General features: G+C 38.7%; 1 protein-coding gene across 1 annotated transcript in view; it reads left to right on the top strand.

Moving 5' to 3' along the window:
* Positions 1-6,555: 6,555 nt before the first annotated feature.
* Positions 6,556-23,388, top strand: part of LOC139724813 (uncharacterized) — a 43,002-nt gene continuing 26,169 nt past the window's right edge. Inside the window, exon 1 of the mRNA XM_071635936.1 lies at positions 6,556-6,832. Coding sequence (XP_071492037.1) covers positions 6,711-6,832 — 122 coding nt within the window. The 5' untranslated portion in view covers positions 6,556-6,710. The remainder of the gene's footprint in view (positions 6,833-23,388) is intronic.

The raw sequence follows: 23,388 nt of genomic DNA, 5'->3' as shown, positions 1-23,388 counted from the left end.
TATATGTATATATATATATATATATATATATATATATATATGTGTGTATATATATATATATATATATATATATATATATGTATATATATATATATATCACTTTGTCGAATCCCATTTACCTTGGTGTGGGTCTATCAATGATCACCTGACACTAGAATTTGTCCTTAAAGTGTTCCCCATCACATTTTTTTTTTCCTGTCTCTCCCGTTTTCTTTGTTTGTTTGTTTGTTTGTTTTTTTTTGTTTTGGTTGGTTGGTTTTACTTCTGCTTTTTCAAATCACACGTAACAAAAGAATACATACTTTGAACATACATTTTGAGCGTAAAATTAGTCGATGCATAAGGCTTAGTCTATTATAATTACAAAGTAATTCAAAGGTTATCATAAAGATATCGATTGTAAATCAGCTACATAATGATTTAATATTCATTCAAAATATGCTATGTCATTACGACATAGAAAAATAAGGTAGGAAGAGAGAAAAGGGGATTACCCATTTAAAAGAAGACATAGAGAAAAGGGGGATTTAAGGTAATGGATTTGGAAAATAGAAATGTATTTGTAGTAATTGTAAGAAAAGAAAAGCAGGAGACTGCGATCATAAGCAGCTGCTTGACATGGATCGAGGCCTCTGGGTAAAATTTGAAATAAAACCAAACAAACAAATAGGGGATAAGACTCGGCGGACTTTCGATGAGGGTTCCCCGAGTTTGAATCCGGTCAAATGCCTGTATGCGTTCTTGATGAAGATGATTTTACTCAACATGTCCCTCTCAAAGGTATAATTTACCCTTTCAGATCAAACAAAAACACAGCATTAGTGCTTCAAAATAGTTTTAAAATGTGAGTTAGAGATAGAAACAACCAATAAAAAAAATTGAACCAGTATACTCGATGGTAAGTATTGTTAATATACAAAATGTGAACAATAGTTATAATAAAAATGTTTCCAGACTGAACCGTATGCAGTTATGGTTTATTGAGAAAAATATCTCCTGACATTTTAGGCTTTATTGCAAAAATTTATATGGTAGGATGTCTTGTGATACAACTGACCTACACATATACATCAAATATGATATCTTGAAAATTTTTTTTAAATCCGTGCTCCCAAAGGTAAACAGGACCTTCAACCTAGGCGTATAAATGGGTACCTTTGCAAACGCTAGGGTAATGATTGCAGGGGGCTCTGATAGAGCAGTGGGAACATGGAAGGGGCTACCCTGGATAAAGAGGAATATGAAATCCTTATCAATGTTTAAAAAAATACAGGTAGAGACTGGACTACTACAAGGAGTGTGATTACATTGTTTCAATCAAAAGTTGCTCTATACTAGAATGAACAGGGTTTTCCTATGCAATGTCATTGGCTCATATCACTCTCTCGCATTCGAGACATATTAATTCATGTTACAGATATTACAAGATTCAAGATTCAAGATTCAAATTTACGAAAACGCTATATCATCAAATCTACACCAGGCTCAAGTTATCATTTCTTTTTTATGATAACTTTTCCTTTGTGATTATTGTTGTTTTCCAATCCGCCTGTCTTATTGCATGCATTTAAATTCTAAAAATATTGTTTGTTTTAATTAGTCATTGCAATATAATATGGACCGCAAGTTTTGAAGGAAAAGAAGAAGCAGTAATTACCCCCCCCCCCCACTTACTTACACAAAATAAGTTATATCTGAAAGAAAAAAAGAATCTTTCCGTAGGCTTCCACTATTTTCTCGTTACTCACTAGCAGACTTCATGAACAATTCATTAGGAAGGTCAAAAAACTATTTCTTTCTAAGACCGCGGGCATAAGCCCATAGAAAATCCATCCCACGTTTGCGCGACCATTCAACAACCAATCTATGCAGACTGAACGCGGCAATTAGCAGAACAGGTGAAGTAATTAGTGCATCACTATACACGCGCTTGGGTCAGCTGCGTCCATGTCGTCAACCTGTACGGTTGGCACGGTCCTGATGTAGGGAGCTCTCAGTAGAACCTCTGAAGAATACACAAGAAAGGATTGTGTGTGTCGATATGCGTATGACTGTTGTTGTTTATTTGTTTCATTTTGTTTAGTTTTACATGACAAGGAAAAAAGGTCAAAATGAATGATCCAATGTAGGTCGTCTTTCTCTCAATGAAACAAACAATAGAAGTTCGCTTCTGCCTTACCGTTGATGGCGTCAACGTGTCTTGCGGTTTTTCAAGCAGTCTGCGTACGGGTGTGTGATTTCGTCTGATGTACTGCGAAAGGCCCCGCCTCTGTGAAGTGAGGGACATCTTTCAAGCAGCAGATGTTCGTTTACAAGTGTAGCTGATTAGACCAACTTGACTGGGCTAATTAGCGAAGGAAAAGAGGAGGAGAGAAGAAGACGGAGAGACACGTCTGTCTCACCGGGCGGAAATGCAATCTTGAGAAACCGCCATTGCTCATGAACGAAGGATGAAGGGAGATGTGGAAAACAGCAACAGCTTACGGGGAAAAGTACAGCAACCTCTGAAGCCGGAGCATTCTAACGATCAGTAGCATGTCAGTCCTTTCATATTTCTTATTTGTTGGACTTACTTAACTTTGTTTGTCATAATCCAGCGCACATGGTGGGTGCACATGGTGTGTTAGTAGGTCGTAGACATACACCTAGTATCTGCTTTAATTTGTTTAGTTTCTTTATGTTGATCGCCTCCCAAATTTACACAAAAGTAATGTAGGCATCTACTTTTGTGCAGACGTAATTGCATTAAACGAAGACGATTTTACCTCATTTTTTGTTGTTGTTGTTGTTGTTTATGCACACCTGATTAAATTTTTGAAAAGGAACAAAAAAATCCACGAAAATGGTCGCTCGTATCTTTTTTCGTCTCCCTTGGTTGGCCGCTATAGACAGGTTTGACTGTATTAATCCCTTCACTGAGAGAATCTGAAGTCCCTGCAGACAGTATACAGGGACTATCATGTTCCTGAAAGTATAATGGCATATGGGGGTAAGTGAAAAAGTATGATAATCATTATGAATAGAGATGACTGAATGAAGTTGAGTATTTTTCTTATTGTTTTTTTTTTCACTTATCATTTCTGACATTTCGGTAAATCTTAATTGCACATCGTGTAAAGACGTTTCCTTTGCCTTCATGCCCTGCTGTTTAATAAATTCAAGGTTAGTGCATGGAAATGTGTCACGAGATATTATTTGGTGGTTTTTTTTTTTTCGTATTTCATAGTATTCAAACCTGCGTATGCACTTGGAATCTTGTCGTGCAGTGAAATAAATGAATAAATAAAAGAAAGAAGTAGAAAATTAATTTTTAACAAATATTTGTAAAGGAAGCCAAAACCCAAATAATGCAAATTGAGTGAAAGCAGCAATATTAGTGAAACACAGCAGTTAAAATTTGAGAAAGATCGGACAATCGATTCAAAAGTTATGAATTATTGTTTAATTTTCGGTGCCGTCATCGCTGGATAAGGAGGCTACTACAGTTTATGACGTCATTATGGACAGCAATATGAAACATTTAACACGAAAAATTTTAATTTGTGGAATTGTCCTTATATTTTCATATCTTCTTTGTGCTTGCAGTCAATTCTCATTTTTTTTTTCCTTTAAGTCCCTTGGAAGACATTTTAATTTCTGTTCAATTCATTTCAAGCGTTTGATGAATATTATGTTATTCCTACTTCAGTATCACAGATTAAGTACAAAAAAAGGAAAAAAATCAGATTTTTTTTCTCCCTGTCATTTTTTTTCTATTCTCCCGGAAGGCTAAATTGCATACATACATACATACATACATACATACATACATGCATACATGCATACAGAAATAAGGAGAGAGGGAGAAGTTTAACCTTAGCAATCATTAAGCAATTATGATAAACGGTCAGATCATGATCATATTCAAATAAAATCTCTCTCTCTCTCTCTCTCTCTCTCTGTCTCTCTCTGTCTCTCTCTGTCTCTCTTTCTGCCCTCTCTCCCCCTTTACCCTCCTCTTACCATCTCCCCTCTCCCCTCCTCCTCCCTCCCCCCCCCCCCAATTTCTTTATCTCTCTCAGAAGCTCTTAGAAATCTCAGTTCAGGGGGAAGCCCCGTCAGCCGGTGGAACATTTTAGGAGCTTCCCTCCGTCTCGACTCAGTCTGGGTATATCATCACCTCTCACCCCCTTCCCCCTCTCGTATCCGGCGCAGTACGGCTGTAAAAAATATATATATGACTGCTATTTGTCACGAGTGTGTAACAGGCATAATTATGGGGTTTCGCACTGGAATAGCAAGAGTGGTTTTTGCACGTATTGCATGAGAGTACCATGAATAGAGTATTGTGTGTGATCTTTAGTGTCTCGAAAACAAAATTGCATACCGTTGTTCCGAAACTTTAACCATTCCACTATTTCTGGAGGCACTTTTAATTGTTACTTTTGAAATGATGACATCAAACTTTTTGACAAATAACTCACTCAATAAATCACTCGAACACTTACATTTTTGTATTATGGATTGAAATGAATGACAAACATAAATAGCAACAATTACCCTCCCCCTCCCCCCCCCCAAAAAAAAAAATGAAATAAAGATTAGGTGAACTAACATCTTATGATCTGTGCAAATAAGTTTGGATATACCACACTGGCCCACAAGCTTACAACTATGCCAGTATAACTTTATGAGTATAAGGTGTGTAGCAATAAATTGATGCAGATAGTAACATGTTCTTTCTGAGACGTTTTTTTTTTTTTTTTCAATATATTCTTAATTCCCCCCCCCCCCAAAAAAAAAACGAACATGAAGAAAAGTTAAAACAAAAGAAGAACAGTAAGAACAGTACTTGCCTACTGATGGGGCTACCCTGTTGAAAAAAGACTAAATAAATAATGAGTAAATAAATAAATAAATAAGTTCGTGAATCACGCACTTACAACCTCCTCTCGGCAGCTCAAAATAGATTGTCTGTCACGTGACGTGCCGTCCAACCCCTTTTTTTATCTACGAATTGATTCACAAGTTGAATTAGTATCTCTAGCAAGACATGCCAAGCAGGACTACGGCCTTTGGATGATAAGATTGCACAGGGTATATATCACAGGTCACTCTTAATATGCGTAGAGCTCTATCTAAGGACATTCTTTCCGAGAGACATGAGAGATAGAAGAGACTCCAGTTTGCTCAAAATTATGTGACATAAAGTAGAATTGATGTTTCAGCTGGACTCTAAAAAGCGATGGCAGAAAAAAAAAAATTAATCAGTCCGTTGAGGACGGACTGATTTTGCTACAACACGCATTTGCCATGGACACCTGTCCGAGTATACTCGGAACTCGTGCTCAACGGGTTTTAAGGTCTTTTAAGAAATAATATTTCTTAAAGCAAAGGCAAAAAAAAGGTGATTGTTTAATTGTCATGTTGTGTCAATATCATAATGCATATACTGTATAATGTATCCACATTATGGTGAAACACAAACTGATAATACCTACAGAGAGAGAGAGAGAGAGAGAGAGAGAGAGAGAGAGAAAGAGAAACATAGTTGCTAGTCTATAACGGATATTAGACACAAACCAATAACTATAGACGGACACGTTTTGGATCCTGTTGCCTCTGTAAAATATTGAGTACAGCAATAAGTTGGTTTGGCAAGAAAAGACTTAAAACTGCAAACTTAAAGGCATAATTTACCATTTGCAGATGAAACAAAAACCCAGCAGTAGTGCTTTAAAATAGTTCTTAAATGTGAGTTAGGGCTAGAAACAACCTCTGTAAAAATTTGAATAGGTAAAATCACTGTTCAGTATTGTTAAATGTACAAAATGTGAACAATAGTTATAATAAAAGTGTTTCCAGACTAAACCGTCTACAGTTACGGTTTATTGAGAAAAATACATGTATCTCCTTATATTTTAGGCTTTATCGAGAAAATTTTATATGATAGGATGTTTTGTGGTACAACAGACCTATACATTTGCGTTAAATGTCAAATCTTGAAAATTTTATAAATCACTGTTCCCCAAAGGTTAACAAGACCTTTAATACTGTCGTTTGTCGATATGACACTTTGCGTAACACAGCTTAAACCACTCAATACGCTACCGTTCAAAACACCTATCAAATAGATTGCAAGATTTGACCCGCTTCTATCGTGATAAGAAACCGACTGAAAAGGAACAGCAGAAAAAAACGGATAAACTACTGTATGTGGCTGAGCATAGCACGCGTCTACCGTTGCAATATACTGGCCAGCCGCATACCTGCGAAAACTTTCAACCACTGAGCATCGCTGAAGCCGACAACCGGATCTTGACCAATCAGCGCCGACTGAGCACTCGGCCCACGCTTTCGTACATTGAAAGCAATCTCCTCTTTACGGTCGACGGACTTTCGGGGGGTACTCTCGCACCATGGACCCTACCGCACAATCCTATGGTTGACATCCGAAGCGCGCGGGTTCCGCTGTTGTGTGCACTTTCATGCTACGACTCGAGCACTGGTTGAAATACAAGGAAGCCCGCAGCCGCTTGAAGGATTTGGGTCATAATAAAAAGTACCATTCTCACCTTCACGGATACACACATTGTCACTTCTTCTCGTGATAATGCGCGGATAGGATTAATCACATTCTGCTATCTGCAGCCTTTTGGTATATAAGTCTTTGAAACTGAATAGTGATTTCCAGCTGGCTTCTCTTTGAGTGACCCCAATAATTGCCAGCTATGTCAATGGCGGGAATACTGTCCTTCGTTATCGCCCTGTCAGCGGTTCTCCTTCTTCAAGCCGGGGGAGCTTACGGCGTCGGAAGCCTCTCGCCGACCGGGATCAACGTGTGCGAGTTTCAGTGAGTATGGAAGGATATTTTTACTTATATCTTCCTCCTTCACATCACCGCTCAGTATTTTCTCTTCGTTTTTATCTCCCTCTCTCATCCCCCTCTCTCCGTCTACTCTCCAGCTCCCTCTCTCTACCTATGTTATATACAATGTACATACCTACACTGTATGGACCCTCCATTGATATTTGCGTCGATGTCTGTGTATCTGTGCCAACCGTGGTTGCTATCTACAGGTGCAACTTCTCTCGAGGTTTCTTCCATCGTCATTATAATGTCTCTTCTTTCTACCGTTTTTTTAATCATAATTTCATTCATTTTTCAATTTTGTTTCTGGATTTTGTCGATTTCAACCGAATTGGTCTCGAGTGGCCAAGGTTGAAGATGGAATTTTACGCGACACTTGCTTGAGTTGTAGTAAAACGAGACAAGAAGTAAATTGTGATGCAGGCATATCAGATGCTTGCATTATCAATCATGGTAGGAGCTTGCGTTCACTCGATGTCTTCTCAAAGGCTGTTTTCGTGGATGGCAACGTTCGCTAGAATCGCATTTGACAGATTGTATCTCAACTCTTTGTTTGTTTGTCTGAGTGTACATCAATTGATTTAGCTTTGAGTAGACAAAATTAAATGTCATTTTTCCGTTTGTAGTGTTTTGAGTTCCATGCGGTTTTTCACATCCTCTGTGATGTAAACAAGCTCCATCGGACAGGAAAACATTTGAATATCACGTGACAGTAAATAAGGGTTTCGTTAAATGGGACGATGGACCGTCAATGAGCCAAAAAACTACAACTTTGATGACCCCCTCCCTCCCCCCCCCCCCATAATTAATTGTGGAAGTATTGAGGGCTACGATTGACGAAAGGTATAACCGCGATTACCATTAATGTCAACCGGTTTATCGTGAATCCGATTTTCAAGGACCCCAGAGAAGGACTTCCTCTCGACCTAAAACCTCTTAAATGCCGAAACCAATGAGATTTGTTTTTTCTGACCTTTTTTTTGTAAAACAGGAAAAAAAAATAAAAAGCGCTTAATATTCATAGTCGTTTGCTAATGAATGAACATCGTTGAATTATTTTTTTTTCTTCTTTTACTTTTTCGATTCGGATTTGATGTGCTGTTCTATGTTTGTTTGTATGTTTATCTATTTATTCGGTTGCAACGTCATACACCATTTTTCCTTTCGTTCTTTAAAACAACAACAACAAGATTTGTCCGTAGAATAGTAGTAGAGGTCTGTGCCCGCGAATGGGAGAGCAAGCTTTTTAGGAAAGCAACGGGAAGATGGGATTAATTTTTTTGTAAAAGAACATAGAATTATTAGATTATTGCCTTGTTGTGATATAATTGGTGTCAAATAAAAAAACAGAGAATAATAGATAACAATATCTACAAATATTAATGGAAATAAAGCGCTATAAAATAGTAAATCTTTATTTAATTTTAATCTAAAATTTAATCTTTGTTTATCTATTTATTCGGTTGAAACGTCATAATATATCATTTGTCCGTAGAGGTCTGTGCCCGCGAATGGGAGAGCAAGCTTTTTAAGAAAGCAACGGGAAGATGGGATTAATTTTTTTGTAAAAGAACATAGATTACCAGATTATTGCCTTGTTGTGATATAATTGGTGTCAAATAAAAAGATAGAGAATAATAGGTAACAATAATTATCTACAAATATTAATGAAAATAAAGCTCTATAACATAGTAAATCTTTACAAATACAAGGGAGTATAAAAAGAATACAAGCTGCGGGGATGAAAGACAGTAACAGCGGGGTGGGAGGCATAACGCACTACAGACTAGATAGAGGCATAATATTGCGAACAGTCTTCATGAATTGAACTCATTTGTTAATTAGCTCAACGTCATTCAGATCCTTCCAAACACGATACCCATCCACACAATAGATATAATGGGGAGGACTTTTCAACTTTGATACACAAAATTACGCCCTTAACGTTAACCCACTTATGAATTAATTGAATAAGCTTGAGCAGCGGCGCCTTGGTGAGCAGAAAGATTAGTGTAAGGTTACCCTGATTTTTTTCTCTCTCTTTCCCTCTCTCCCCCTCTCGAGTGAGCTAGAATACTACAAACATATTATTCGGGTGCAGTAGCTTGTTGACGGGCCCACTTACAATGTGTTAATATTTTGTCCAGTGCCTCTATAGTTTCGGCGCCTGTATACATCGAGTGTAGCAGACAACATGTTTTCGTTTGTGTTTGGAGTGAGTGTGTGTGTGTGCGTGTGTGTGTGTGTGTGTGTGTGTGTGCTTGTGAGAGAGAAAGACAGACAGACAGACAGAGACTGGGGGGGGGTGGGCTGGGTAGATGTGTTTGACTGTTTGACGAGGAAGTATTTACATCCTGTGCTCAAAGACATTGAACCAAAGTGAAACAGCACAAAATGAAATGTTTCCTACTTTTTTAATCATTTCAGGCATTATAGAAAGGGAAATGGGGGATGGTTGTGGAGGGCAAAACAGACTGAGTACTCAGTCCACTTTGAGGGCCGGCTGGCACGTTCAATGCTGGCCTCTTTCCATTTCTGTCGGTAATACATCGGATGACCTCGGAATCTTTCGATAACCATTCGTTTCCACTCGAGACACTAACCAACAGAATGATCTTATTTTGGGAACTTTACGATCTTTATTAATAAAATGCTTGCATGATACAATCCACACCGCATACCACAATCCTTGCGTATTTTGCTTCGTATCATTTTTTTTAGCATCAATGCGGGCATATTTATCATTTAGACGGGGGGGGGGGGGGGGACGGTGTCCACAAAGAATAGTGTCGTAAAACCTCTTACTTGTTGATTTTTTTTTTTAAATCAAAACCAGGTGACGGGGTCGCCTATTGTTTGTACTTTGCATTCTTTTTTTTTGTATTTGTAAGAGTTTTAGAAATATGAAAATAAGTTAAAATTGATATTCAAATTTGAAAAAAAAAACTTACTTAAGCAAATTACAGATCTGTACATCTGTTTGCAGGGCTTCAATGCATTTTCTCCGAGAAATGCTCATCTGTCCTTCATCTGCACGCATTCATCAGAGAGTTTACTGGAAAATATATCGCTTTCGAATATTTTGTACTTGCGCTGAAATTATCGCGAAATAGAACAAACGAGAAACGCAAAAGAAAAGAAAAGAAAAGTAAGCACGTCACAGAGAAATGGACATGCACAAGATAAATGGTTAGAAAGTAAGAGGCGGGTACGGCAGGGAGGAAATAGTCCATTTCCCACCATTCCCCTTTCCCAGCCGGACCCTTGCCCCTTCGGTTAGATTACGGAGGTACACTTTGTACCTCCATGGTTAGATGAATTCACCTGTAACATCAACATAGAGGACGCCTAGCTTGTGTTGCGTTGGTTTAGGCCCTTCGCCGTTGTTAGCAACCCCAGTGCCTACCTAATCGGCCCCATTTACCTTTAAGTTCTAATGCCTTTGTTGTCTCCATAATTTTACATGTATCAAGGATATTACTCTTTTTTGCATCCCACCCCGTATTTTGTTGAAAGCATGCATGAGAGGGGAAGGAAGGGGGATGCTAAAAGATTTGGATAAGTCGCTGATAGAAACGCTCTTGAACTGTCAAAATCTCGCTCCTTTGCCTACATCTCGTTCATTGGAGACGCTGTAATTCCCACTCTGAGGAATTGGCGGAAAAAAAATGGTAGCAAATAAAAACCATACTATACCGAGAGTCAAAGTGCTATCGAAAGGGAAATGAGAGTGAAAATAGTGAGGTTATCAAACTATTCTAAGGCATCATCAGCAAAACTTGTTACTGGTGCAGTTCCAAATACGGATGGGAATTATGGAGACATTACAACTCCGATGTCAAAATTGTCATTATTTTCAATATTATGTCGTCAAATGAATACGTATTTTCCCTCGGTAATAAGGCATCCTCGTTGTTCTACGTTTACACTTCGTATATCAAAATGAAGTCATTTGTTCCCTTTCTTATTTTATTAAAGATTTCACTACCTTGGCCATCGATTCAACAAGTTGTTATGTGTTGAATCGACATGTGTATATCAATGCCTGCCTCGAAAGGCATTTTCTTGCAGATCAAACGAAAAAGAATAGAACAAATCGCTTTCACCCGTGAAAATGACTTATCACCGTTTTAATTGATCACCGTCTTTGTTTCTCTCAGTCGGTGACGAAGTGATTATGACGTCATAACTGACAATGAATGCTACTTATCGGACAACCCTCGGCCTCGTCTGTACGACCGTTGATTGAGCTTTAATTGATATCTGTCTCTGTAGGCGTTGCAACGGCTGTATCCTGTTGGCCCCTGTATAGCTAGCGATCTCTTTGACGATTCTTCAGGGTTAAAGTTTGACCGATCATGCACTTCTCTGATCAGTTTCACTCCTTCTTTTTTTTTTCGAGGGAATACCACTATCTGAATGACACATTTAGATTAGGACAATTATTCATTTGAAAGGACGCACCTCATTCTTAGTCATTTACTCGCATTGTAAATGCTACGATTAATATCTTTCATGAGATAAGGGGGAGGAGATTCCTGGAAATCCAGGATATTTCCAGATTTCCAAGCAGTCTAAGTTTTGTTTTCATTTCCAGGGGCTGTTACACCTACTGACATGTTACGCGAATCTGTAGGTATACTATATGAGGTTGGCGGTTGAGAAAGTCTATATCTACTTCTGTCTTTGTTTGTTGTTGTTTGGGGGTTGTCATAGAACTCTATTTTTCTCCTGTTTTTCTGTCAGTGTATAAATACAAACACACACACACAAGCCTACGCAGAATGATCTATGGGAAACTGTCTTGTCCTTTCTCCTACTCTATAATACTACACTGTAGGCCTATTTCATAACCGAAAAGCATGACAAAATTGTAGGCAATCACTCTTTAGCTGATGTGATACTCTCTCTCTCTCTCCCCCCCCCCTCTCTCTCTCTCTCTCTCTCTCTCTCTCTCTTTGTCTTAACCCCACAAATCAATCCATGTATGTAAGTACAAACTCTCTCTCTCTTACACATACACACACTGTTTGAACGATACCATTCAAAAAATACAAAGGCAATATCAGAAACTGGTACTGCCGTACAAAGTAACATTATCCGGACACAAGTAACACAAGTGATTATATCTTTCCTGTGTACATTTGTTTGTGTGTAACCGAAGTAGAAAGTATAAGGTGATGATAAACACATTGCATCTCATTTATCAGATAGAGAATAATTTAACTGAAAATATTGATAATACACATTCGACTGATTAGGAGAACGGTTGTTGAAGCTCAAAATGCAATAACATGCAGACAAACAAGATAATCCAGGAAAATGGGAATCAATGAAGTTATACCAGCGAGAGAGCGAGAGACAAAATAGACAGACAAACGAACAGACGAAGACAGAAGAGCAAGAGCGAGGCTAGCAAAATGCTTGGGGGAAATGAGTAAAATGAGAAAAAAGGGGGGACGGAAGGAAGGGTTGGGCAAAGCACGACCGAAATAGACAGAAACCATCCAGGATTTTTTGTCTGTTCCTGGCGATATTGCGTGTCAAGCTTGCCTGCTGCCCTATTTAACCAGGGAGGTGAGCGCTCATCTCCCTGATTTGACGTATGTTTTCTATTTAGGGTTCTCATGTATGAGTTTTCTTTTCTGTATATATATTTTGACATCATTGTGCAAACAACAAAAAGAAAAAATAAACAAAGTATAGCTTGATAAACATAGACTAAAAATTGGCCCAACAAAAATAGCACGATGGTCGATTTTTTTTTAAGCTCCGAGCAAGTGTTTGATTCAATCATATCATAATTTCTTTGTGATGTGGCATATTATGCACATATAGACTTTTTCAGTGAAGACTATGATCGAATGAACTATAATGAAAATGTTGCCATGGCGGGCAGATGTCCTATGGATGTGGAAATTGAGCAAGTGAGTTACATAGATTAGTTGTCTTGTCGTGAAATCAACATTGTTATGGTGAATCACATGTATTTTCCATCGCTCGAGTGCAATGAGGCTCACTGGAGTGAGATACCGTAATTAGCAACCCCTCCCCTCCCCTCCCTCTCCCCCATAATTGGACATGAACCACTGCAGTTTCAGTATCCAATGTTTTAAATCAAGAACCCCTAATGAGCAAACATCCGACACCTCAGCGTCACAACTTTTAGTAACTCAAAAGCGATCATCAGGTTCGTTGCACTTTTCTTTTTGAGATGGTTGATGTCTCTGTACGGCTGAGGAGGAACGTGTTTGAGTCAGTTTCTAAACTATCTAAAAATTAACATTATTTTGTAAAACCATCAGGACAATTTTAGCTTTCACTGCGCCTGGCACACACACACACACACTCACACACACACACACATACACATTCAAGCTGTTTCTTTTTTGTTTTTTGTTTCTGTTTTTGATTATCTTGGCCTGCTCTAGGAGATGAATGAAAGGGGAAGAGAGAGAATACGGAGAGAAAAAAAATACGAGAAAAGATTCATACATAAAGGGCGAGAGAGGAGATGTGCTGTTTTGTAAAATGGCAATTTGTTTTTCAGGCCGAGTACAATACAGTAGTATTGTACAATAGTGTTAATGGCATATTAACATAATTTTGTTTTATGTATAAGAGAATAAACCATCGTATCATGCCACAAGTATCCCAGTTTGCTTTGAATCGGCTGATAAATATCGTGATACAGAACATCCAGAACATTTGAATGTATTTTGGACTGGATCAGATTAATTTGACATTGTTGTGATATTCTTTTATTGCAAGAAGGAAATCCTGAACAAAATGAACAACAAAAAACAAAAAAGAAGGAAAGAAGAAAAAACCCGACAGACAAAATAAACAAACAAGAAAGACGATGTACACTAAGATGCAAAGCGAGAGTTAGTAGGTAGTTACTTCATGAGCATAATCATTCATGCCATATTCATGTTGCTGTTTAATACTATTGCTACTGTTGTTGATGTTGTTGACGTTGTTGACGTCAGAAGTCGCAGACTTTGCACCGACCGCCTGTCGGCAAATGTAACGAAACAAGCACAAAACAATGCAGAATAATGGGGCTGTACAGTGGTGGATGGGTATCTTTTTCATTTTCTGCTTGAGATTTGAATAAAAATTTTACTTGAAACCTGCTTGGTGAATCACAATTTCCGACGTAATCCTGTAGGGCATAAAGGAAATGAACATAGGCTGAATACATGCTGTGAAAGAAGTATCAACGTTTGTTGCAATATTAGATAGTCGCCCCCGAGCTTTTCAGTGGTTGGCACGGGTCGTGTTATACTGGTGCAAAGGGAACGTTGAATGTTGGTGTGTCACAAAACACTGCTGAATTCTCTCATGACTCTGTGTGTCATCGTGAGGTGTGAATAAATGTCGGTGTGTGGGTTTTTTTTTCTGACTTTATACGCTTGCAACCCTAGTAGATAGTTAACCCTTTTCTGTGTCAGATATTTTGGACAAGGTGTACAAGGCTTTGGGGGCTCTTCTGTGCCAATCTGCACTCAAGCACATATGGGTTAAATAAAGCGGTGCAGGTTAGCACCTCAACGCTTTTTGGAGACTCATTATAGTCACATGTACTCATGTCCGATAGGGGATGCCCCCCTTGTCGCGAATCATCCATCTCTACCCATTGCCACCCCCCCCCCCCCCCCCTTCCACCTCTGCTTGGATCTGACGGATTATATATTATTCATCACGCAGGGTGGAGATAGGAAAACCGAAGCTACACAAACAGCCGGGAGCACAAAGGCTCCCCGCTGAAACATATCATGACAACTCGACGGTCATTAACGTCACTGTTAACCTCATAAGGGAAACAAAAAAAGAAGAAGATGCCGACACAAAACAAAGCAAAGCAAACGATAGGCTCTCTAGAAGTCCGTTAAAACGACGTACAGGCCTTCACTAGAGTCCATCGTGCTATCGATGTCATCTGCTGATGCTATTTATATATATATATGTACATGTATATATATATATATATATATATATATATATATATATATATATATCACTCTAGACTTGCACATTCCGCTGCTGTATGCACAAATGCAAGCAGGAAACATTTCTATTCTTTGAAATATTTTAAGATATTAATTTCATCTAGTATGTACTGATACACGATCTCAACGTATAGGGTATTTTAAAGAAGATGTAGGGGATGAAAGAGCGAAGAAGAGAAAGAAGAAAAAGTGGTGGTAGCATTTTTTTTTATCTCTTGCCTATACCCTGTTATGTGATTCAGTGATAAACAAGCACTAATACAATTTATTTATTTGATTTTGTCGAGTTTCTAGTATCATCATTTTGTATCAACCAAGAATGGTCCTAGAGATCAGTCCGTACAGGATCAACAGGCCACCATAATGCGTATAGTGTAAAAGGACGACTTTCATTTCGGCCCAGTGAGATCCAAGGTATGAATATTGGTCAGGAGGTATTGATGTGATGACAGACACCAGCTTTTACGTCGGGCTTCTCATTGTGTGTGCCTTTTTGTTTGTTATGTTTTGACACTTCATTACGGAGAAATGTCAACAAATACGGATCGCGCGGAGATTATAGTACGGAAACTACGGTATCCAGTGGCATCTTTAAGCACACAAACAGCAGACTGCGAAGAGCATGGAAAACACCGTGACTGTGAAGTCAGTGTATTTGAGAGGGAATAAAACAACAAAACATTCATGTGTGTCTCACTCGTGAAAATCCTCCAGTGAAGAAGAAAATGTTGCCTTGGTGTAACAACGAGTAAAAAACTGTTCATCTTTTTTTCATTCATGAATTATGTTCTTTATCATTTATCCATGTTGTGTTTATCGCGTTCAAGGCTCAAATATTATTCGTCTATAATCTTGAATGAATGTCAAACTTTTCCCTTGTAAAGTGGTCTCTATCACTTTATTTTATTTGATATTTTAGAGTGGGTTTTTTTACATTATTTTTCTTGTTCCGTAAGTTCCTCATGAAATGTATTTTGTTGTTTTTGTTTTTATATTCGAAACATGCAAGTAGGCCTACGTTGGGTGGTAGAAGGCTTTTAACGGTGCACCGCGTGTTCTTTCTCGAGTATGTATGTGGCCCTGAAAAGGGGCCTATAAACCTACTCTTGACGATTCGGCAAGCATGTTCTAGCCGTTTTCAAGAGTTGCTACTCGCAGTATATTTACAAACTGAAAATATCGATGAGAAAGTCTTGCCTTTTGTGGATGCAGCAAAATGTGATTCATGTGTTTTTGAAACGCATGAGCTGACTAGCCTTGTTTAGCAGACCAGACAATTACGTGAGGGAGTATGTGCGATTAGCGAATACATTCGGGGGATGAACTGTAATGAATCTAATCGAATTATATCCGCTACGCTTTGATTCTTTTAATCGGTTTTGTCAGGTGCAACTTGATAGCGTGATAAGGCAAAATCTTTTTTAAAATAGTCCATTGAAATGCATTTCCCGCCTGGACACAAGCTGATCCAGAAGTCGTACTGCCAATTTGCGTTTCGAATCCTTTTTAAAGTGCGGTGATCAACCGCAATAGATGGACTCATGGACCCACAACGAAACCTCACGTTATACGTGTGTGAAGTGTGGATGGTTCGGGAAGTTCCGTACTGATCGTTACATTTCTGGTCTAATCTCTTCCCTCACTTTGTTCGTCATCAAAGAACGTGTTTACGTATCTTTTTGTTCTTCTCAGAGAATGTCTGGACGAGCTTCCGTGTTGAGACCAATATATATACCAACGTTGATAACACTAATTATAGAGTGGGGGTTTTACCGACAAATTCATTAAGCCCTCCAATTAAATTTCACCTTTGCCTTGATCGACTTATTCAGCGCATTATTTCCTCGCGGGGCCGAGAGTTGGCGAATTCATGATTCCGACACACGCACACACACTTTATGCGAACTCAAAATATTTGTCACATACGTTTGTTCACGTAGCAAGTCTGTAAAGAATGAATATTTGCAAGCATGCAATAACACGTCGACAGTGGGTTTAAAGGGATGGTATAGTGTTGGTGGAGGTGAGGATTCAGCCTTTAACTTTTTGTAAGATACCCAGAAACCACTTGATAGAATCATATTTAATGGCATACAATTCTAAGAGGAATTCAAAGTCCATTTATTGAAAATTGAAAAAAAAAATGGTTTTGAAGTGGTTGAGATATCCAAAAACAAAGTAGGGCCTAAAGCAAAGCGATTCTAATAAACTTTTATTAGGATTGCTTTGTTGTGGATATCTCAGCCATTTCAAAACCAATGTTCATCAATAAACGTTGAATTTCTCTTAGAATTATATGCTCTTTCATATTTCTTAAGAGGTTTCTCATTATCTCAAACAATCATCATCAAAAAAACGTTGGAAACCTGTAGCCCCATCTATACTGAAACCTTACCATCCCTTTGATGTCTTAAATGTCTTTGTTTCCTGATCAATAACACTTTTCAATATGAGAACCACACAACACCTAATGATTATTATAACGACAGTCGTTCATTCAATGTATTCATTCATTCTACTTTTTTTCCAAGACAAAGCATACAGTAATTATGAATGATCTTAAGTATACATTTGACTGTGAAACTTAATGATAGTTAACAAATGAAGATGATACATGCATGCCGGAAAAAGGCAAAGTTATGTTTAGAGAAAAAAAGAGAACTGAGAGGTCCACTAAAAAGCATGCTTGTATATTGTGAACCACTCAAAGAATCTATGAGAGTACTAATTCCAAATGCTAAACCCCAAATTATTCAAAACAGAACGGAACAAAACAGGCGAAACACAACAACATGACATGAATGTGGGGTACCAATTGAACGAAACGACCGCTAAACAAGTGCTGTTGTTTTGCTGACGGGGAAAAAAGTATACACGAGTATCATTCAGTTCGAAGTAAATTGTTTAATACGACGGAACAAAGACCTGAACTCGGCCATGACCTTACCTTGTACCCGTCTTTTCCCTTTAGGAAAGGTTGGCTATCTTCGTACTCATTGTTTTCGCGCCAATCGCATGTTTACTTGTCATTGCGCGGCTCCTTTCCGACACAAAGTGCAATGTAAATGACTTTGTTACATTGATCACCTTTTTTTTTTTTTTTTTTATACATGATGTCCTTTTTTCCCCCCAAAGAAATAAGGCATACACTAGCTGCTTCTTTGAATAAGGGCAGAAGTAACAAAAACCATGGAGAGCGCCGTGTCTGAGTGTTTGTGTGCGTGCGCGAATGTGCGCGTCTTCTTCTCAGCGTTTCGTCATAAGACGATAAATTGATATCATCATTGCAAAATCTGACGCCAGATCACAGGTTGTTCGAAGATCAGCTGTCATATTAATCTATATCATGCGAATCCATCAAACGCCACCATGCACAAGTGATGCAGGGCAGCTAGGAGATTGACAATGTACCTATTCTGGCAGGTTTTTGGTCAAAGAGAATCTACCGTTGCCGTGCATGACGGGCCAAGCTCACTGTTACATCGTCAAGTTTGACACTCGCTAGATCGAGGCCAAAACGACAAATTTGGCCGACTATAATATTTATTGTGGATATGGAACTCATATGCACGGATGAAAATTTGACGCTTTATACTCCCACAGGCTGAATTCACCTTTCTCTCTTTGTCTTTGTAATAGGAGCAGGCAAGTGAAATCAGCCACAAAATAAAAACAACGACAAAAGAAAACCCCAAGAACTTAAAGGGATGTTATAGTTTGGTTGAGATGGGGATTCAGAATTCACCTTTTGCGAGATAGTTAGAAACCACTTACATGAAATATTAACGATTATGCAATTCTAAGAGGAACTTATAGTTTATTTGATGAAAATTGCTTTTGAAATGACTGAAATGTCCAAAAACAATGAAATCCTAACAAAAGGTGGGACCCACCTTTTATTAGGATCATTTTGTTTCACTTTGGTTTTGGATATTTCAGCCACTAGTGCACAACCAAATGAACTTTGAATTCCACTTATACTTGCGTCACCTGTAATAATATAAGTGCATGGTTTCTAATCATCTCGCAAAAAAAAAAAAAGCAAAAGTTAACATCCGATCGAGTCCCCCATTTCAACCAAAACCTTTAACGTTTAACTGTCACCTCATCGCTGTTGTTGAAATATTTCGCACAATGATTGCACGATATCTTCTGGCGTCATCAATCGAGCCTAGTATTGCGTAACTAATTTAGCAAGGGTAACCTGTAATTATACCGTCCTGTCTAAAGAACATACTTTAACCTAACATGACCCTTCCGCATTGTGATATGTAAAGCTAAATGGAGACATTGACGAGAGAAAACGTCACTCTTATGTTTTTCATACATCGACTTACCGGTCATCGGTTTCCAGCTCATATAGTTTCAATAAATCAGGACAAGAATCAGTCACCTCTACCAGGATATGATATTCACAAAGCAATAATTGTGCATCCATGATCAAATATGATGACAAAGAGAAGACATTTCTCATCAGTTTTTAATTCTTTCAGTAGTTCGTGTCACGAGGACAGCTGTCTTCATCACAGCCATTCTGACAAAAATATACTTAATACAATTTACTGATGTAAGCTCTAACCGATACTAGTTAGGTAAATCCATCGAATTGGGAAAAATGACTGGATTTCACAACATTCCCGATAGACTATAATGTGATTCATCGTGTTGTGAATAAAATAGATCAGCAACCTCATGCTCATTTTTGTTTCAATATGGATACGTTTTCCTGTTTTGTATGCTTTTGGAGTAGGGTGCGCTCATGACCTATACTGTGTTCTTGGCTAATCATTTTTTTTTCACCCCCGCATCAATGGCTTTACAACAGAATGAAATTAATGATCAACACCTAATGACTCAGTCAAGGTGTAAAGGACAATGTATCTCTTTAATAGTCTAAAGCATAGAATGCACATTGTACTTACGTATACTAATAAACATAACACACATACAGACGCACGCACGCACTTATGGATTGATATTAACATGATACATAATTAACACTACATAATAGGAAAACTTCTGTGACAATAATCATGCAAAAAAAAAAAGAGTATTATCGTAACAATTATCTGCTGGTTCATGGTGTATCTTCATTCTATAAGGTTTTAAGCGGAATGAAAAAAAAAACAGGGTTGAAGTGGTCATCTGACATTTGGCAGGCGTGTTTCTTCTCCAAAATAACTAACTTGAGTGGTAGTTTTGGGGGGAAAACTTCAGTGGGAGACGATACCGCTATCGCTATCTGCCTTGCGGTTGTTGGCTTGGCCACACGGTGGGTCCGATGTCACTCTCGCAGAAATAATCCCAACCAGAACAAACCAAGACAAAAAATAAAAAATCCCTCTTGCGCCCCAAAATTGCAATATGCACGATATGAGTCAAGGTTGCAACGAAACAGATGGAACGCTTATCGCAGAGGCTCCAACGAAGGTATACCTTTGTTGTAGGCTCTGGATTTTTGGGTGTGAATGTGCATGTTTGTCGCAGCATATGGTAGGTTAATACGTTTTTGTCCTTTTTTCATAATGATCTATTCTTATCAAAGCACTAACTCATGCGCGCGCGCACTCACACACACAAACACATTAAGATACGCATATTATGATGTCAGACCAGGGAGATGTGAGCTTCCACCTCACTGCATGGTCAGACCATGGAGCTACTAATCTGTCAGACTAAGGAGGTACTAGGTCAGACTGACGAATCTGCCTAAAGACAGACACTATTTGGTCGGCGCAGATAGAAGCATTGATTAACTTTTAATCGATTCACGCATTTATTTTGTGCTTATTTTCTTCCTGTATTGTAGAAAATATTACATGATATTTATTTCACCCTCCAAAATTAAATCTAATCCCCATATACCTATTTTGGAGTTAGCATTCATGTTGTCATGTGCAATGTAATGTGTAATGTGGGGGGAAAAAAACACGAAACTTTTCAACACCCTGTAGGAGTGACAGAAAAGTGCATACGAACATATGAAGAGAAATAAGAAAGCTGGCCTGCAGCATGTGAAGTCATTATGAAACTATTTTGACTCATCTTGATGACAAGGCCTATGGACAAAGAACCACAATGCACGTCATACATTGTTGCTCCTTACACCACTTTCAGTTTTCAACCATCACAAGTCATGACAAAAGAATATGGCAAGTCTTGCCAATCTTGTCAAGGCAATTTACAGGGCCCAGCTCTAACTTCTTTTGTGGTTACCTTTTCGAGACACTATATATTTTAAGATTTCAAACATTGCATGGTGGTCCAAAGTAAAAGGAAACGTATCAAACATTTCGAATTCTAGTTAGGCCTACCCAATCGCGATACCAAAAGATAACCTTTCTGGAAATTTGATGGCCCCGGGCCACCGGGCCCACGGGCCACCGCTAATGTCGAGTCCTGCAATTAACTACGTAAGCCTATTATAAGCCACATCAATTTCAATTGCCTGACATCAACACTTTTATGTATGTGTTATCTTTCCTTGGGTGTTTGTTTGTTTGTTTCTTTATTCCTTTCAAATTGATTTCTTCTATTTCATGCATGTGGCATCGAGGCAGCATGCCAATTTGAGCAATGTGACTTCGAAAGATATCTGGTCTTTTGAATTTATTCTCAAAATAGTTCAACACACATCACACAGCTATCAGTAAATTTAATGTCTTCATTGTGCGGTTCCATTGTCAGCGTGCACTTGAAATTGAAGTGGGCTATAGGGTGCGCCGCCTGGGTACTGGAAAGTCACTTGCACCTGATTTGCCGCTGTCTTCCTGTTCAGTAAACCACGAAACGAAGCTTGGCTCTACCTGATGCGATTTACAGGGATTCTCGTTCCTGTGTTGGCCGGGCTGCACCCGCCCGGCTCGGTCCCGCAGCTCCGGTGTACAGTCACGAGACGACCAGTGCTGATTAACACACCTTCGTGGCTGAGTGAGGGTTTTTCGCAAAACCGCCTCCGTCGGTCTGTGTACTTACTGTAATATACCACGCAGACTTATCCTTGTCCGCAGTGAAAAATGTCAAGAACAAAGACTCTCACTGTACTATGTTAGGCTATTCCAGGTGGGAATCGCATCATTTTTACTCCCTTCATATCCAGTATGACTCCAGCAGCGGAAAATAAAACTAAGTGGTGGTGGTGGGGGGGGGGGGGGGGTTGATTTTAAATGCACTGATGACAGCGGATGAGGTAGTCTGGGTGAATATCCTTTGAAGTTCAACTTGTCATGCCAGTCACGAGCAGACCTGAAAGGACCTTCCTCCAGGCGGACTTGAATGGTTCATCTCTAAGCACCTCTCAGGTCTCGAAGGGGCAGCACTTAATCGAAATGTCCATCAACAGAGAGCAGCACTACCGATGCAGACATGCAGTTGACTTGCACCCGTGTGTGTGTGCCGAGCCAAATAAAACATTAGAAACCATCCTCTTTTCTTTTTCACTTCTTTCCCTTTTTCGGGTGGTCGAATATTCTAGGGCTAGACACCGCCATTTGCTCAGGGCAACTTTGCTGATAGGGTATGGCATCTTGTAATTGTCATTAAGCACAGTTTCGTTTCGAGCGCAGTTTTGTATTTTAATAGTTGGTATACGTAATTATGTCTCTTGAACTGTTTTCTAAACCCTTTGTGTGCTTAGAGCGCCGATTGGCTCAGAAAACTCCTAAAGTGTTGCACATACTGTCCAGAGTCCCTGACTCGAAAAGGGTTAATCGAATGAAATAGAACAAACTTTGCCATTACAATATCCCCGTCATCTGCTAGAGAGGCATGACAGACAAATCGGTAAAGATGGATGCTTCCACCAAGTGAAATTTTGAATTGATAAAACATCCTTTGAATTGATAAAACATCCTTTGAATTGATAAAACATCCGATAACAGTGTCAGTGATCACAGATGTGAGGACGTAAGCACACATACAAACACATCTACACAAAATACTTTAAAGGGTTAGAGCAAAGCTTATTACAGCTTTATGAGATATTCTGAAACCACTCTATGAGATGTCAAAGAGCATACAATTCTAAGGGGAATCAAAGGTTTATTTGATGAAAATCGGTTTTGAAATGACTGAGATATCTAAAAACAAGGTTAAACAAAGAGATCCTAATAAAAGTCGTGGCCCGTCAATTTTATTAGGATCGCTTTTTTTTAATATCTCGGCCATTTCAAGGCCAATTTTCATCAAATAAACGTGGAATCCCTCTTGAAATTACATGCTCTTTCATATTTCATAAGAGGTTTCTCATTATCTCACAAAAAAAAAATGTCATAAACCTGAATCCTCACCTCAACCAGTACTGTACAGTCCCTTTAAAGTTCTCCCCCTTAAAAGATAAAATAAGGAGAAAAAGAATTAGATGACCTAGAATGAGGTTATATGCGTAGCCCGCAAACTTTTAAGAACGTACAATGGATGGAAATACTGATACTACGAGGAAACCAAAAATGCGAATGGGAAGTACTGAGGGATCATAATAGAATGTCGGTTTGTAAGCCGGGGGCCCTATTACACTTTTGGTTT

This window comes from Diadema antillarum, unplaced genomic scaffold (assembly GCF_040938485.1).
Source record: "Diadema antillarum isolate AM-2024a unplaced genomic scaffold, OU_Dant_1.0 scf00000231, whole genome shotgun sequence".
Lineage (NCBI taxonomy): Eukaryota > Metazoa > Echinodermata > Echinoidea > Diadematoida > Diadematidae > Diadema > Diadema antillarum.
Note: the sequence above shows the minus strand (reverse complement) of the source record. Positions and strands in the feature narration are given on the sequence as shown.